Source organism: Papaver somniferum, chromosome 6 (genome assembly GCF_003573695.1).
Source record: "Papaver somniferum cultivar HN1 chromosome 6, ASM357369v1, whole genome shotgun sequence".
Classification (NCBI taxonomy): domain Eukaryota; kingdom Viridiplantae; phylum Streptophyta; class Magnoliopsida; order Ranunculales; family Papaveraceae; genus Papaver; species Papaver somniferum.
In genome coordinates this window covers 106,512,719-106,531,266 of record NC_039363.1, presented here as the reverse complement: position 1 = coordinate 106,531,266, position 18,548 = coordinate 106,512,719, and the positions used below count along the sequence as shown (strand labels likewise).

General features: G+C 37.1%; 2 protein-coding genes across 2 annotated transcripts; both read right to left on the bottom strand.

The window, feature by feature from the left end:
- Positions 1-10,793: 10,793 nt before the first annotated feature.
- LOC113288758 (probably inactive leucine-rich repeat receptor-like protein kinase At2g25790) lies at positions 10,794-12,537 on the bottom strand. Its single transcript, XM_026537876.1, has one exon. It carries the CDS (start codon positions 12,148-12,150, stop codon positions 10,882-10,884), a length of 1,269 nt encoding a protein of 422 aa, XP_026393661.1. The 5' UTR covers positions 12,151-12,537; the 3' UTR covers positions 10,794-10,881.
- A 1,302-nt stretch (positions 12,538-13,839) lies between these two features.
- Positions 13,840-18,548, bottom strand: LOC113288757. The gene is made up of 7 exons (XM_026537874.1): positions 18,255-18,548; positions 15,371-17,272; positions 15,211-15,265; positions 14,943-15,091; positions 14,735-14,824; positions 14,408-14,536; positions 13,840-14,212 (listed from the first exon to the last, which is right to left on the bottom strand). The coding sequence occupies exons 1-7, from the start codon at positions 18,309-18,311 to the stop codon at positions 14,087-14,089; spliced, it is 2,508 nt and encodes an 835-aa protein (XP_026393659.1). The 5' UTR covers positions 18,312-18,548; the 3' UTR covers positions 13,840-14,086.

Genomic DNA, 18,548 nt, shown 5'->3' with positions numbered 1-18,548 from the left:
CGAGACGCAGCTGATTGTGATGCCATGATTCCTAGTATACGTCCTCAATGAGATGTTGCTGGTCATGTAGGCTATGTAGATGCGTAAATACGTCCCCGATGGACTTATGACCCAGAGCGGAGATTTGCATATCTCCCGTAAGCACGATCCACCCTATTTGAGATCAAATATTGATTCCTAGTACATCATCGCGAGATACACTGGTCATGTATGCTCTAGGCTCTGACTCGACTTACTGAGGTTTCCGGATAACTCCTAGGACATCCCCGCGAGATACGCTGGTTATTCTACCTCTGAGCCTTTTCTATAGACTCCTAGAACATCCTTTCGAGATACACTGGTCTTGTTGGCTCATCATATGGACACGCAATTGATTCCTAACACATCTCTACAAGATACGCTGGTCAAAGACAAGTGAGCCAAAGTCTCGCTGAGACATTAATAGGGCGTGCAAATCCTTTTCTATTTCTCTCCAGGCCGAGTCCCAGCTGACCGCAGAGAGAAACGGATCCGTTAATAAAATCTTCAGAGATATTTTGATCCGTCCGCAAAAATCTCTGAGAGATTCAAATCTCTCCGCAAAAATCATGGAAAGATTTTTGAGTTGTCCACAAAAATCTCTGAGAGATTCAAAATCTCTCTGTAAAAATCACAGAGAGTTTTTTGAGCCGTCCGCAAAAATCTCTGAGAGATTCAAATCTCTCCTCAAAATATCGGATAGATTCACATGATAGGCACACGCCTTACCTAGTGCTCAAGCCTATTCTCAGCCTCTCAAATAAGCTCACGGCTAGTAAATTGAGCCTGAATTATACATGGCTATCCAAAAACGTGGATAGGATCTCTTGAGCACCGCATGCTCAACAAAGAGACCCACAAACAATAATACGGTCTTCACATGACATATGTGACCGGCCATGAAGATAGGGAGATCAGCCTTAGCTCCTCTCACACTCTACACACGATTCTTAAGGAATTCCATGCCTTTTCACGTGACCCATCCTAGTCATTCTCACAAATCAGAGAATATCTCTCTATCTTGGCCAACTCGGCTAAAGAGAATATTTCTCTCTCAACAGATCATCACAAAGGCTGACTCAACTTCACACAAATGGGGGGATATCAATTAGGGTTTTGGTCTGGCGGTCTACGGCATGTGTGAGAAATATCCAGCTTATTTCTCACCACATAAGAGAATAAAGGCGGTGGAATAATGAGATAAACTCAACCTATTTTATCCATATTCCTGAAGAGACGGGAGAATTGTTCCGCACGACACGGAAAGTAATCCTTATCTTCACCGACTTGAGATTATAGAATTCAGCTATAAATAGGTCATCTATTTCCAAGCTACGATCATCTTTCTCATAACCTCTCAAAGCAATAACTTGTTCTATGATCTCTCTCTTCATCTGCTTCCCTCCCTAAGACCAGCCCTAATCCTTCTTCCCTGTGACTGAAGCAGCCTTTGAACGGCCACTGTGCATGGTTTAGGCGAAGACTGTTCGTGCTCAATCTTCCATAACTCACTTTCAGAAACCCTAGAATCCCATCTCTATCCTCTCACTGATTTTAAGTAACTACAATCACAAACATCTTCGTCTCATCGTTTGTGATTACACAATATCTTCTTTCGTCGCGTCGATTAAGATTATTGTGAGATGATTGATAATACTAGGCTGTTCTTCGGGAATATAAGTCCGGTTATCAATTGGTTCTTGTTCGCCTTGATTTATCAAAAGACGGAACAAAACTTGTAGGTATTTCTGCGGGAGACTGATTTATCTATTACCGTAGACTTTTCTGTGTGATACAAATTTGTTTATTAAAGTCTTCGACTTTGGGTCGTAGCAACTCTTAGTTGTGGGTGAGATCATCTATGGGAATCAAATGCGTAGTATCCTGCTGGGATCAGAGATGTAAGGAGCGCAACTGTACCTTGGATCAATGTGAGATTGATTGGGGTTCAACTACAGTCCATACCGAAGTTAGTTTGTAGTAGTCTAGTGTCTATAGCGGCTTAATATAGTGTGTGTTCAATCTGGAATAGGTCCCGGGGTTTTTCTGCATTTGCGGTTTTCCCGTTAACAAAATTCTGGTGTCTGCTTTTCCGCACTATATTTTGTTATATAATTGAAATATCACAGGTTGTGCGTTAATATCAATCAATTAGAATATCCAATCTTTGGTTGTTGATTTACATTGATTGACACTTGAACATTGGTCTTTGGTACCGTTCAAGCTATTTCACATAATAATCAAGCTCACGGATCTCTATCTGTTCGATTTGTTGATTACATTGTGAAATAGAGATATTAGAACTCTTTGATATAATTTATTAAGATTGAGTCTAGTTGATTCTCTAGAAAGTATATTGGAGTTAGTCCATACAGATTTCTAATCGAAATATTGGGTGTGGTTGTTGTACCCCCGCTTTTTCAGTATTATTGGAGGAAGAGATTCTACAGCTAAGACGAGAGGACAACTTCAAAATATTTGCAATTTTGGTTGTTATCTATCGCAAGTAGAGCCAAGAAACATTGATGCAACGCATGAAGATTTAAATCAGTTCCAAAGACAAGATGTATGGAAGCTCGTACCTTGTCCCCCCAATATCAATATTGTTGGTACTAAATAGATATTCAAGAACAAGTCTGATAAATTTGGCACCATTGTCAGAAACAAATCTAGAATTGTCGCTCAGGGATATTCACATATTGAAGGAATCGACTTTGATGAAACCTTTGCTCATGTGGCACGCCTTGAGTCCATTCGGTTGTTATTAGCTCATGCTTGTTTTCTTAAGGTTAAGCCTTTTCAATGGACATTAAATCTGCTTTCCTAAATGGAAATTTAAAGGAAGAGGTTTATATCGCTCAACCTAAGGGATTCGAAAACCTTGATTTCCCAGAACATGTCCTTAAGCTTAATAAGGCATTATATGGGTTAAAACAAGCACTTCGTGCCTGGTTCGAAAAACCGACTACTTCCCTCCTTAGGAAAGGTTTTTCGAGAGGTGGAGCTGATAAAACGTTGTTTACCAAATGGAGTGGGAAAGATATTATTATCTCTCAAGTATATGTAGATGATATCATCTACGGATCAACATCTGAGAACCTTGCAAAAGATTTTCAAGTTTCTCTTGGCAAGGAGTTTGAAATGAGCAATGTTGGTGAATTGAAATTATTTTTGTGTTTACAAATTCAACAACACAAGGATGGAATTTACTTATCTCAAGAAAAATATGCAATAAATCTTGTCACAAGATTCGGTCCAAAACTGACTCCTATGCCCTACCACGGGTAAACTACATCGAGATGAGAAAGGTGTAAATGTGGATCAAAAACTCTATCGATCTATCATTGGAAGCCTTTTATATCTTACAGCCACTAGACCTAATATTGCTTTTAATGTTGGTTGTTGTGCTAGGTTTCAGGAAAATCCAAAGGAATCTCATCTTGCAGCTGCGGAAAGGATCATACGATACGTCAGTCACACTGTCGGGTATGGTCTATCTTACACTTTTGATACTAACACTGATCTTTTTGCCTATTCAGATGCTGATTGGGCTGGATATGTGGAAGATAAAAAAAAAGTATATCATGGGGTTTCTACTATATAGGATTGAATCTTGTGTCTTGGCATAGCAAGAAACGAAATTCACAATCCTTGTCTACATGTGAAGAAGAATATATTGTTGCAGGCTCATGTTGTGCTCAACTTCTCTGGATGAAACAATGCTTGATGATTATGGAATTCATACTGAAATAATTAAGATCTTTTGTAACAACTCAAGCACAATTTGAATCACTGAGAATCCCGTTGATCACTCAAGAACTAAGCACATTGATATAAGGTGACATTTTATTCGAGATCTCTATGAAAATTGGATCATAAATATGGAATTTGTGCCTTCCGAACAACAATGGCTGATATTCTCACCAAACCATTAGATACTGCTACATTTCAACACTTACGGCAGTCTATTGGTGTTGTCTTGGTTCATTAGTCTTTCCTAAATTCTTTCCCCTGCACTTATTTCGATGTGTTGGGAATTGATTTGGGAATTCCAGTTGAAGTGTTACTTAAATTCTTCATTTTTTTCAGTAGTTGAATTTATGTTAAGTATCGTAGTGTTTTTCAAATAAATCCTTGTTTTCTTATGAAAGTAAGGTCACTCTTGTTGTTCTTTCGGGAATGACATTTTATGGGGGAGAGTTCTTTATTGAACTTGTGCTTAATTGCCAACTATTTGTGGGGAGTGCGGCTGTGGAATATTGTATGAGTTTTCTTGTATCTTTATAAACTCCTTGATGAATACACTAAGTTTCGACTATGTGAAACCATCGAAACAAGTTGATATGTTGTTCGACTATGTGAAATCATCGAAACAAGTTGATATATTGTTCTCTTTTTGTCATGAAGTATCTCTATGAAAATTTCATGAGGATCCCACTAGTTTTCGTACCTTTGCCAATTTATATTGACAAAAAGGGGGAGAATTAATGTGTAGTTCACACTACAAATACATATGGTTTACGGATCATTATGTAAGGGGGAGTGGTTTTCATTGTCAGATGAAGTATTGACTAAAGGGGAGTGATACAGATCACCATAGTATTGTTGTCAAAGTTGTGATACAATTGAACTTTGATGCTGTGTAATAATACTATGGCATTGTATAACAATGATTGACAACAACTGATTTCGCTACGGATCTTCAACAACTATGATGCTGAGTTGAACACATAAAGAATCATTAGATCACTTGGAAGTGATGAATATTTCGAGTAATGTTGAAGAACTAAGGATATCAAGCATTTGGATGAGAATCTATAAAGTTTAATTATATTGTAATCCATATGTATTGATAGTGTTGTCACTAAAATTGACAAAGGGCGAGATTGTTAGATCACTACTCGGTTGAACTCGCAAGCGTTGCTATCTCAAGCTTGTTTATCAATGTTAGTGATCAAAACTATAAATCTTGATTTCTAGTCTACTTATAGTGATGTCTCGGACTAGGATAGATTGTGTAGTTGAGCATTAGACTTCACGGCATTCATCAATTGAAGACGAGGAACTACTAAGGAGAGCTTGTGGAACTTCATCAACAAAAGGTGTGTGGAGACTAAAACTCATCTATCACTTGGAAAATCTATTTCTACTCTATCTCCTATATTGATACAAAAGTCCTATTACTCTATATTATTCGATTATGCACATTTGAGATTTCGAGCTGAGTTTGACTCGCTTACATATTTCTCGAAATATGTTTTGGTAAGCTTTCGCTTCAACCAAGTTCATCTTATATTCTTGACGAAAGGAAAAAGATGATCATGTTAGAATCGCCGAGTAACATCTTACATGGTTTGAGTGATACAATCATTTGGTGTAGACTTGGAATGTTTCGTTATGATTATTTCAATAACTTGAAAATTGCTTTGATGCTAATAGTGTGTGAAAACGGCTATTGTCATCCTCTAAAAAAGTTTCAATGATTGAAATAGAGTTTAGAACACTTAACCATCATTGGATTATTAACATAGTATGCGTTCTTGCATGTATGTGATCCATGACCGGAACTATAGTATGCATACCTATAGTATGCATATCTTCGTCTCATCGTTTGTGATTCCACAATATATTGTTTCGTTACCATACGATTAAGATTATTGTGAGGTGATTGATAATACTAGGATGTTCTTAGGGAATATAAGTCCGCTTCATTAATTGGTTCATGTGCAACTTGATTTATCAAAAGACGGAATAAAACTCGTAGGTGTTTCTATGAGAGACAGGTTTATCTATTCCAATAGACTTTTTGTGTGAGACAGATTTGAGTCTTCGACCTTGGGTCGTAGCAACTCTTGGTTGTGGGTGAGATCATCTAAGGGAATCAAGTGCGTAGAATCCTGCTTGGGTTCAGAGACATAAGGAGCGCAACTGTACCTTGATCAGTGTGAGATTGATTAGGGCTCAACTACATTCCAGTCTGAAGTTCATTGGTAGTAGGCCAGTGTCTGTAGCGGCTTAATACAGTGTGGTGTTCAAAGCTGGACTAGGTCCCGAGTTTTTCTGCATTTGCGGTTTTCCTCGTTAACAAAATTCTGGTGTCTGTGTTATTTCTTTTTTGCATTATATTTTTTTATATAATAGAAATATCACAGGTTGTGCGTTAAGATCAATCAATTAGATAATCCAACCTTTGGTTGTTGATATAAATTGATTGACACTTGAACATTGGTCTTTGGTACCGTTCAAGTTATTTCTCTTATTCAATCGGGCTCGCAAATTCCTATTTGTTGATTGCAGATTGAATTGAGAAATTAAGATATAAACTCTTTGATATACTTTTCTCTAGATTGAGTCTGTCTGTCTAGTTGATTCTCTTGAAAGTATATTGGAGTTTGTCTATTCAGATTGCCGAACGAAATATTGGGTGTGGTTATTAGACCCCCGCTTTTCATATCTTCTGTTATGTTGAAGCAGTTGTTATTGAACTTTTGAATTGTATTTTAAATCGGAAACCGTATTTTTAACTGTCTATAAATATAGTTCATCAACCACACGGTAAAGCGTGGAAGTATTCACCAGAACCCATTTTCTAAGTTGGTATCAGCCTAAAGATCCAAACCAAGCTCAAAAACAAACCAAAAACACAAAATCTTCTTCAATGGCAGCAAATACAAACAACTTAAGACAGATCCAAATCCACCATCGGGTTACCCTCAAACTAACAGAAACAAATTATCTTCTTTGGAAAACTTAGTTCAAACCTATTTTAAAAGGATATTGTCTCACAAGGTTCGTTGATGGGACAAAACAAAAACCCCCACGAACATTACCCGACACAGAATTCACAGCTTATGAAGAACAAGATTCTCTTCTTTTCGGATGGTTAAATTCTACGCTCATAGAAGCTGTACTTGGCAAAGTCAGTGGATTGGAAACATCCAAACAAGTATGGGATACACTGAAAAGACACTTTGCACCATAAACAAAGGCACACCATATGAATTTGAAAAAGCCGTTGCATAACCTATCAAAAGGAAACATGTATTTACAAGCTTTTTTCAATAATGCTAAAGGTTTATTTGATAGTATTGCAGCCTCTAAATATGCGGTCTCTGCTGACGAGATGAAACAATCTATCTGCAATAGACTGAATCAACCTTATGGTCCCATTGTCACTGATCTCGGCACAATTGAGGAAATGGACATGGAAAAATTTTATGTGCATCTATTGATGTTTGATATGGGATTATAGAAATAACTGGCCTTACTGCAACAGCCAATTTCCCATGTCGCCATGTCCAATATAGCATCTTCCAGCAATAGGCCTGATCATCGCAGATTCAACAGTCAAGACAGAACTGGGTACCAAACAAATAACAATCAAAGTTTTCGTATAAATAATAACCAGTCCCATCAGCATAACAACTTTCAGCACGACCAAGGGCCATGTCAAATCTGTAAAAAAAAAATCACGTAGTTGACTGGTGTTGGTTTCGATATGAGAAAGGAAACACATCTCAGTCCAAAACACCAGCAACCTACATAGCCTTACCTGGAGGAAAAGCTGAAAATAAGTGGGTTACTGATACTGGGGTTACTCATCATTTGATTGATGACATCCAAAACTTAAGCATCCCTCATGAACATGATGGAACATAACAAGTTCAAGTCGGTAATGGGAATACCCTTCAAATCGCAATTGTTGGTAATGCATCTTTTACGTATAAAACAAGGTCTTCCATGTTAATAACATTTATCATGTTCCGCAAATAAAAACCAATTTGCTCTGGGTTTATCAATTTTACAAAGATAATGGTGTTTGTTTCGAGTTTCACACCGATTATTTTGTTGTGAAGGACAACTCCACGGGGATAACACTGCTGCAAGGGCGGAATAGAAATGGACTTTACATCTTTGATGGCGTTAGAGATATAGATACCCCCATTTTACCACAGTCGTATGTCTCAGCTAGTCTTTCTGTTTGGCATCGACGTCTCATTCATCCTATGCTTTGTACCGTCTCCAAAATAATTTGTAATTTTTCACTTCCTGTTTCAAATAAAAGCTTTTATTATTTTCATTCTTCTCATATCAGCAAGAGCAAGAAACTCCCTTTTTCTGTTAGTACTACCATTTATGATAAACCATTGAGCTTACTTGTTTCCGATATTTGGGTGTTGCCACATATTTTTAGAACTAGGTATAGATATTACATGCTTGTCTTGGATGTTTATTCTCGTTACACTTGGATTTTTCCTCTTCTTCAAAGGTCTGATGCTGTCTATGTTTATCCAGTTTCATAAGCAAAATCGAAAATCTAACAGATCATAGAATAAAAGTCTTTCAAAGTGATAATGCCTTAAAAATATAATAAATTTACATCATATCTTAATAATTATGGCATTCAACATCGGTTTTCCTGTCCTCATACATCTCTACAAAATGACATGGCGGAAAAACGTATTAGACATGTTACTGAGTCAAATTTTGCTCTTTTATTTCATGCTCATACGCCAAACTCTTTTTGGTCTGAAGCCTTTTCAACAACTTGTTATTTAATCAACAGAATTTCCAAATCAAGTTCTGAATGTAAAACTCTCCTTGAACTACTATTTAACAAGCAACCAAATTACACCTTCCTAGGAGTCTTTGGTTTCCTAACTTACCCGTGTCTAAGACCATATAATTCTAATAAACTAGAACCAAGGTTTTTAACAACCAAAATTATAATTTTTATCGATATGAGGGTCTCCGATCAATCCAAAATTGATACTTTTTGAATATCAATGCATCTCAATAAGAAACTATATATATTATCTACCAATTTTGTATAATAAACCTTCGTATAAGTATAATACATTATCCTTAGGGTCAGGTGTCCGACGGACGGTTGATGTTCCACCCGCGTCCAATCCATGAAAATGATCGGTTTCAAAAATTCACCAGCGTCCAATCCGTCAAGAAACGGTTCGGGTGTCCATCCGCCAAAATGCGAATCGGATTGGATAAAATCCACGGGTTTTGATGGTTTGAAAATAAACAAGAATGTTTCAAATGGGCCTATTCTGAAGTTTGATAATCCTATACCATATTAGTGTTGTCATCTCCGTTGTTCACAGAATCACAGGCCTTATTTCCATTTTGAAATTTGGATAATGATTTGGATCTTGCTATCTTTACAGAATAATGTCCCCTATTTGGCTATTTTGCACTTTTGCTTATTGTTTTTTATCAATAAAGTTTTCATCAGCCTGGAGTTAGATAACTCCTGTTATACTCGTGCATCTCATGTTATCCTCGTGCATCCATGCAAGTTTGTTCGTTTTAGTTGTTCACTCATACCAGGTAACTTCTGTTTTATTACTGTTCCAAGATTTAGTAAAAACATTCTCATTCAAAATGAAACACAAAACTGACATCTTTCATAAGACCTACATGCTTGCTCAGCTGCAGCATCGATGGCTCTTCTCTTTTAACACGAGACTAGCGGATGCGTTGGCTTGTAGCCTTCTGGATTTCAACTTGGGGCTACATTTTGTTCTTGAGTTTTAACATTGAATCAAAAACGCATTTTATTTTAATCTTAAGGTACAAGATTCGTCAAAAGAAAACCTAATAATAAGAGGTCCAGAAGTAGCAGAACCTTTAAAAAATATCATCAATTGTTTATCGTCTCACTTTGATTAAAATATTTCAAAGAATTCTTTAGATTTTGTTTGAATTAATAAATTCATTTTTTGATGAAATATATGGGACATCTGCACATGCCATTCAACGGCAATAAACTTACAAACTTTTTATTCGGGCTTCAATTCAATTCAGCTCAGTTTTGTTTCGTTTTCGGTTATCATTCAAGAATTTCTTCGTTGGCTTACAGAAATAACCGTTGGATACTCAGCGACAGTCTTGCTAGCTGTTGCCAAAAGACAGTTTTCCTTGCAAGATTACTAACTCAGTTAGGGCACTTTCTATAGAATCAACAAACACAAAAAATGGATGTTAACATCGAGTCGGAGCAACCAGCGCGTATTTGTTGTGAAGACGCTCGATCGTGCCACTGTCGCTGGCGTTAGAATGAATGTCACTGGCGCTCGAATGAATATCGCCTCTCACATATTCTCTCTACAAAACCTGATTATTATAATTATGGTTTATTTTTTATTATTTATTTTATTAGTTAAATAATCTGTGGGACCAAACTCTTATTAATTTATATAAATAAAATGATTAGTGGAACCCAACTCTTATTAGTTTATGTTAATAAAAATAATAGTGAAACCCAAACATATCAGATTTGTTCATTTTGACTTGTTTCCATAGTGGAGAATGGGGTTTGTTCATTCACGTGGCTCAATAAATTTTTATTCTTGTTCATTACCATGTAAACTGCTCTTATGAATTAACCATAATTTATAAAAGGGATACCAGTTCTACTAAATGTTGATACCGTTTCATATAGGATAAAAAAATCTCACCGATCCTAACCGTTGGATCGATGAAATGGTATCAATACACCATAGGACTGGTATCCCTTTATAAATAAATCGTGGAATTAACGGATTCATTTGTCAAGTTTTGTAATAAATACTATTAGCATCCAAAGTGTGTCAGTAATGACGCTTACGACACGAAAGAAAAATCTATCTCTCGCTTCTGTTTCTTGTCTCTATCTCACTCACAGTCACAGACATCATCACCAGTACTAAATTATTGTCCTTTCTTGATAATCCATTCAAACATTTTGTTTCCATTGATCAAATTAACAAAACACACACTAAGAACAAGAGAGAAATCAAGAAACCCATTTCAATGGAGATCAAAATAATCACATTACATTTATAATAACAGTAATCATCAACATCATCAAGGAATTACAGGTCCATTGCTGGTGCAAGTGAGTAAAGATTTCTGAATACCACCTTGACAGAAGAAAAAACTAGTTGGACATCTAAACAGACAATTATTAACCAAACTAACAATAGCAGTACCAGGTTTAAGAGCCATTAAAGGACCTGGAATTGGACCAAACAAGTAATTCCCACCAAGTAATAATCTAACAAATGGTGAACTACCTTCATCTGGAACAACTGTTTTAATTGCATATTGTGAAGGTATCATCCCTGTAAACCTATTATTCTCAACTGATAATGCTGATAGTTTCGGCATCAAAGCCATGAAAGCTGGTAATAATCCTTCGAGCTCATTGTTGCTCAAATCAAGTGCTATTAGTTCACTTTCAGTACCTAAATTCCTTGGTACTTGTACATATGTGAGCTTGTTATGAGATAGAGTCAATTGTTGCAGAGATGGATGAGAAAACAGAGCTGAAATTACAGACCCAGATAATAAATTATGACTCAAATCCATTACCTGTAAGAATTCCAAATTCAGTATGTTATCAGGGAGATTTCCTTGTATGTAATTGTTCCTCATTATAACTGTCATCAATGAAGATGGCAAAGTGGCTGGAAAATTCCCTGAAATTCCATTATCACTTGCATCTAAAAAGGTCAGATTTTTAAGTGAACTCAAATCAGGAATTTCCCCAGAAATCTTATTCCCTTGAAGTTCTAACCTTTTTAAGCTTACTAACCCATTGAAGCTCTCTGGAATTGCTCCTTGGAGACGGTTGTTGTCGAGGTAAAGTTCTTCCAAATTCGTAAGATAACCAAGAGAAGCAGGTAATTCACCGGTGAATGAGTTACCTGAGAATCCCAGTCGACGGAGACGAGTGAGTGCTGAAATTGACTCTGGAATTGAACCACTCAAGTAATTACGCGATACATCAAGAGTTACCAAGTAAGGGAAATTCCAAGACGAATTAGCTAAAGACCCAGTATACCCAGCTTGATCAAAGATGATATCAGTAACTCTTTTGATTCCAGAAACATCATCAGGTTCACATCTAAACCCACAAGTGAAAACATCAGTATTAATGTGGTCACATGGATCAACTGAGAAATCCCATGAGCTTAAACAAGATCCTGGTGTTACTGATTTTGAGTCTAGTTTGTTTCTCAATTCTTTCAATCCTTCAATCTCTTTAGCATCTGTTTTTGACTCCCCTTTTTTTAACATTACGATTACTGAAACTAATAACAAGAACAACAAAGACAATTTTTGAGTACCCATTTCTTCTCTTCAGATCTCAAAATTAAGAGTGAGTGAGTGAGAGTTGCAGAGGGAGTAAGAAAGAAATGATAGAAGATATAGGCAAAAGAAATGAAATGAAATTGGTTCGTGAATTCACACGATGATGAATTGGTTTGTCATAATTTGATGAGACAAGAAAATCAGAGATTTAGTGGTGTCTTTTCTCTTCTTCCTTTTCCTCTATTTCTTCACTCTTTGTTTATCTTTGAAGACCTTCACGAGTAAAAATGTCAGAGTTTGGACCCCTCCCCCCTTCTTATAACTGGCTTTAAATTTGTACTCTTTCTCGAAGTCCAATCACTACAGCACAAGAGATAAAGAGGAGAGAAGAGAGAGGGATTAGATTGGTATTAGTATATCTTGTTTGATGTCCCCCATAGCCATATAGGACGCTCTTTTCAGTGTTTCAGCTTTGGTCTCTCTCATGGCTGTCATATATGTCTCTTTTGAAGCTTCATCATTTCATTGACAAGAAAAAGTAAAGAATGGATGGTGCTTGAATATGAATGTTTATAGCATGGGCCATTCACATAATTGTAGATGCATTTGTCCAAAATTGGTGCAACCTCATCTTCGGATAATGAGGCACATCATATCCTGATAACCCCTTAATTTGTTTGTGGAGCTCAGGAAGCTATCTCCATGTGCCAATTAAGTGCCGCATGCAGCATACTACAACCTTTTTTTATGGTATCCAGACGATCCTAGTCAGAAATTGCAAAACAATGCGTTACAAGGTACTAATCCGTGCAGACTGCAGAGGTTATAATAACTTCGAAATTTCTAAGCAGTATTCATTCTAAGATCAGAAATTCTCCAACAGTAACAACCGGTGCATAAAAAATTAAGGGCCGACATTGTTCCTGATCGATCAAACAAAATAAAGTAAAAATGGGTAGGGTCAAAGATTCACGGGTGAAGTTTAGTCCCAGGAAATGTGTGATTCTTCTTTGTCAAATTGGCAAAAGACAATAAAATGCATTAACGGTTTACAAGACCTTTGATTTTAACGTAAAAAACACAAAACCATACAAGTAGAGTAGGTTGGTCTGCTAATAAACAGGTAATTTTTTTTCTTTTTTTACCTCGGAAAATTTGTTGTTGTTTGCTTGTTGTTTATTCTCGAATAGTAGAATCCAATATACTTACTAGAATCACACGAAGCAAAGACAAAATATTAGTAGTATTAAAAAGCAGGTTTAAAATCATAATATTTCTCACTTCTTGAGGTTTGGTTCACCAAAAGGTTTTGGGAAACTTAAAAAGATAAAGAATGAAAGACAAGGGAGAATTACTTATAGGGTTCTTAAAGTCTAAACTCTAACCAAATATTTGGAACTTAAACCCACAAGACATCATTGAAAACAGTAATCGCCGCCGCGTTTTCAGTTTTCAAGCAACATTTACTAACTTCACCATTAAAAAAAGGGATGGGTTAATCCAAACAAACTCATGGATCATTAAAAAGAGAGTAATAAACACTATTTAAGGAGATAAAGAGGAATATGTAGTGTCATTTCAGGGTGTCTGGTACTTATTTGAAGACTGCATTTTCAGTGACAATTTACTACGGACCTTGATTATTTCTTGATAAATTTCTGTCCATAATACACTGATGAAACAACCAGAGCATTCCTCCCTACTATATGTTGTCCAGACAAAAAAAAGGGACGACAAATAATACGTGTATAATGAACTTCCTTTATCCAGGGCATGTCTCTAGAGTTTAAAGAAGCGAGTTCAACTTATTTACAGTCAGAAAATAGAATGTACATACCGGATATAGCACCACAGCAAAATTGGATGGCCCTCACATATAGGCCAAAATTAGAACTAAATTTTTTTGTACCTTCGCCATTAGAACTGAATTCTTTTGTCCCTTCCCCAGTTAGCGCAGAGAGAAAGCACCTCCAACTTAAGATACCCTTCCAGGCAACCGTTCAAACTTTGAACTATTGCCATTAATTCTTCTAGCTTCTTCATCCAAGTGCTGCCTCACGATATTTTGATTTATCTCAAACAAGAACTGGATTCCACTTATCTGCGTCTCACAATGATGTAAAATTTAATTGCATTTCTTTTGTAAATCAAGGTTAAGAAGAAGACAATAATGTGATACTGATACCAAAATGAATCAATGAGCTTGTGCTTTAAGCAAGATTCCCTTCAAATGGTCTTCAAATAGTAAATCAATGAGATTCTGAGACAGTATAGGTGTTGGGTAGCAAATAATTACCTCAATCAAACAGTTCGAGCTAAGTTTTACACGCTGTCCGGTTTTTAGTTCCTTGCTGTTAACTAAGACAGAGCATTTCCCAAGGTTCTTCATATAGAAAGAACCGTTTTCGTCCATCTTTATCGTTGCCTAAGAAAATGAACCAAACTGTAAGGGATAAAAATAGCCGTAAACAACTCTTCATAAGAAGCAACAAGTTGTATTCCCTTTCATGAGACTGCTATAATCATGCAAACCTTCAACAGGATGCAAAAATTTAAACCAGATTTCACAATCTTCAAAACAACCTTAAATTATTGAAATAAGGAGATAAAAAGTTATCATTACCTGCCGCCTGGATATTTTATTAGCACACCCTTCTCCTCTTCCCAGGTCAATGTCAACAGAAACGTCTACCGTTGTTCTCCCAAGTAGAACCTATGAAGAAAGGAATATTTCATTACTCATATCTTTCTTTTTCTCAAACGACACTGTATCTCCGCCTAAATAACTGCCACTATGGAGAACTGAAGCACCTTCGCTAGAAATTATATACCTCGGGTTTCTTAATGTAATGCCTCAAATGACGGCTGTACAGAAGTGCAAATGCTCTACGAGATGCTATAGCTCTCTGAATACAAGAATAGGCACCTTGTTCCAACCTTATGATTGCTCTCCCTGAATGCTCATATTGATGCCTTAACGCTGAAAACAGGGAAACAACACCAAAACCAATAAATTTAGGCCATTTTTTATGAAAAAGATAAAACACCATACTGGGTTTAAATGCACCACCGATGCTTAAACTAATGTCAGCAAATTACCTTCCTTACTTGAGTACAAATCTGGAATGCAAGAACCCAGGTCCATATCAAGTATCTGCAAGCAAAGTAGATTAGGAAATTGGAGGAAAAACAAGCTCCCAAATCAATAATAGAAGATCATCTAACCAAAAGATAGTTAAGCATAAACTTTAATATATACCATTGTTTCAACATCAGAAAAACAAGGTACATCATCAGTATCTTCGAAAAGCTGATCTTCCTGATCTGATGTCAAAGGACTAAACATGAACTCGGAAGTGATTTCAACGGGATCCACATGAGGTGATGCATGGCTTTCAGTCATGAAAATAGCATCCGCCTCCTTGTTAGAGCCATCAACAACGTTTTGCGGCAATACTTGATCAGAAACATGAATCTGCCCGCTTAAATGAAAGTCAAAAGTGCTTCCAGTGTCACTTTGCTTTCCCGGTTCAGCTTCCATAAACACCTCTTCTGGGACTGATTGACATTGTATCGCGGCAGGAACTACATCCTCAAAGGTCAATTCCGGAGATTCATCAAATATTTGATATTTAACCCCATCATCATCAACTAAATGATTTGGAGAAACTTCAGGTAACGCCTCCATCTTCGGAGAAGCTACAGTTCCAAGTTGTTCCTTTTCTTCCTTGATGTGGCTTAGGCCTTGCTCGCTTGCCTTTCGACTGACGGCAAAGTCACTGGCAGGTGTTGAAACTGAGCCACCCCCAGAACTATGTTGCATCGCAGCGGAAACATATGATGGCAGCACCTCACTGGGAGACAAGAAAGAATCATCATTGCTCGGAATTTCAGGGTCTTCGGTATTCAAAAAACAGCAAATAACCCCGTTAATCCGATAAGGAGATTGAGGTTCTGGGACTGATGTGGTTGTTGACAAAGCAATTGATGAATCGTCAACCTTACAGGTCAACGGATGTAGTGGGACCTCAAAACCTACTAGACTTGCAGCATTCATAACCCCACTCCCTGTATCCAGAGCCATTGATTCTTCAGGGTCACTAATATTATAGGGAGAACCGAAAAGCATTGATGTCAGACCTTCGAGCGGAGACCCATCTAACATGCCTTTCTCGTTATCGTCATCCACAAAAAGAAAGTCCAAAGAAATATCCCCAAAAGTAGCATCAGAACTTGCTAATCCATCACCACAGTCTCTCACATATCCAGGTAGAATCCCTTTCATAGAATCATCTTCATGTGGACCAACATTTCCAGCGCCCCATTCTGGATATTGGCTAAATGAAGCAACACTATCTGGAATAGGTGGACTGAAACCGGAGCAGACGTTTTCAGGTTTAATGTTAAAGAGTGGCCCGCTATCTCTGCGAATATGTGACATCTCCTTGTGTAGATTATCATGATCAAATGAATGATCTATGTCATTTTGTACCGCTTCATTGGCTGTGATAGGGGATATATTTTCTACAAAACCATTTAAGCAACCCCCACCCATTATTTCACTTGCAAAATTTCCTTCAAATGAACCCCTGTCTCCACATTGAAATTCATTAGCAGTACCATACATGTTCGCACTAGTCGTTTCAGCATTTAACATTGATGAGAAATCCAATTCCCCATCTGGAAGCTCAAAGTCATCTGTAACAGGATCTCCAATCATGCAATTATCACTCGGAATTTCAAAGTCATCTGTAACAGGATCTCCAATCATGCAATTATCACTAAAATAATCATCTACAAATAACTGTTCTTGACTCCCTCCTCCATCACCAATGTAATTTTGAAGACTGGGAAAGTCTAGATCAGCAGAACTGCAAGGTCCTGTGCAATTTCTCTTTCGCATGGCATAGTACTGTCCACGAACACTTTCTTCTTTCCTTTTCCCAGAAACCTGCTTATATCCTTCGGAAACACCAACTCTCCTGGACATTGGTGACAAGCTGGACACAGATTCTTGAAGCTCGGACATGCGAAGAGAAGCTTCAGCAGAAACATCAGGGTCATAGAGAAGAGCATGCCACCGCTCTTGCAGTTCTAGAATAGAAAATTGGCGAGAGAATTGAACTGCGCCTTTAGCAAGTGATTCCAAAGAAGCACCTTTCTGCAAGCAAGAATCGATATTTTATCAGCAAAGATAAATATCTATCTAGAACAGTTCAAAACCACTATGTTTGGATAAAAGTTTGTGATGGTTCAGTCTGTTTATTTGATCTTCTTTCCAGCTTGCATCAAAGTGCAGGCTGTTTATGATGTCAAAAACAAATACCACATAACCCTCAATGACATATAAAAATGCGAACGGCTAGGAAGACATATTAGCAGAGGTGCATCAGATTCATGCGCCAAAATCATCGTCAAAACAGTAATAATTGCTGGTTCAAACATAGTTGAGCTGTAACTAGCAAGAGAACCCCCATAGTATAGTCACAATTGCACGACTTGCATCACTAACATCTTACACAGATCACCTAAGATGTCCAGACGTTGGTGCATTTGGATATCATAGACCTCCTACACTTACTACGGCATCAAATCCAGAATCAAAACACGCCTCTACAGTCACCAACATGTTCTCAAAACTTATCCAACAGAAAGAAAGAGAGCAAACAATTACTTCTACTCTCCTAATTATCTGTAAATTCTAAGGTTAATCAATTTTCAAATTAAGTTCATCAAGTAGCCCATCAGGCGAAAATCCTGGTACAGAACTCTAATTAAACCTTCACCCACTAGGTCAAAACCAATTGGTAGCAGAATCTGTTAACTAATTCACCCAATCATCGTTTTTAATCTTATCCAAATTAAAACACAATAGACTCTAGATTCTTTAACTTTCTAATCGATTCATGTAGCATAAAGATAAAGATTAAACCATCTTTTTCACATTATCACACTGACCCTAATTGATTTCTACAATAAAACCCCAAAAAAATCTGAGTGCAAGAAAACATTCCTACATTATTATTATTATTATAAGTACAAATAAGGAAGGAGGCAAAATAAATAAAGAAATAAATAACAAAAAACCCCATTAATCATGAACTCTAAAACCCTATTTCAAAGAGTTCAAAGAGAAAGACTACCTCAACAGCATTCTTTAACACAAGATCATCTTCAGGAATCCAAGTGATGGTTTCCATGTCGTCTTCTTCTTCGTCGTCTTCTTCTGCTGCTGCTTGTTCGCTTCTCTCTTATCTCAAATCTAAAACCCTGTTTCGTCTCTGTAAAATCATTAAGCGGAAGAGAGAGAAAAGGGAGAAGGAGTCGTCGATGTGCTGCGGCGATGCTATTAGTTGCCTGCCTCCTCAGTCCTCACCCTCTGCTGAAAAGGCGGGGAAAGAATTTTTCGTTTCCCTTTTGTATGCTCTTTGCGGCGT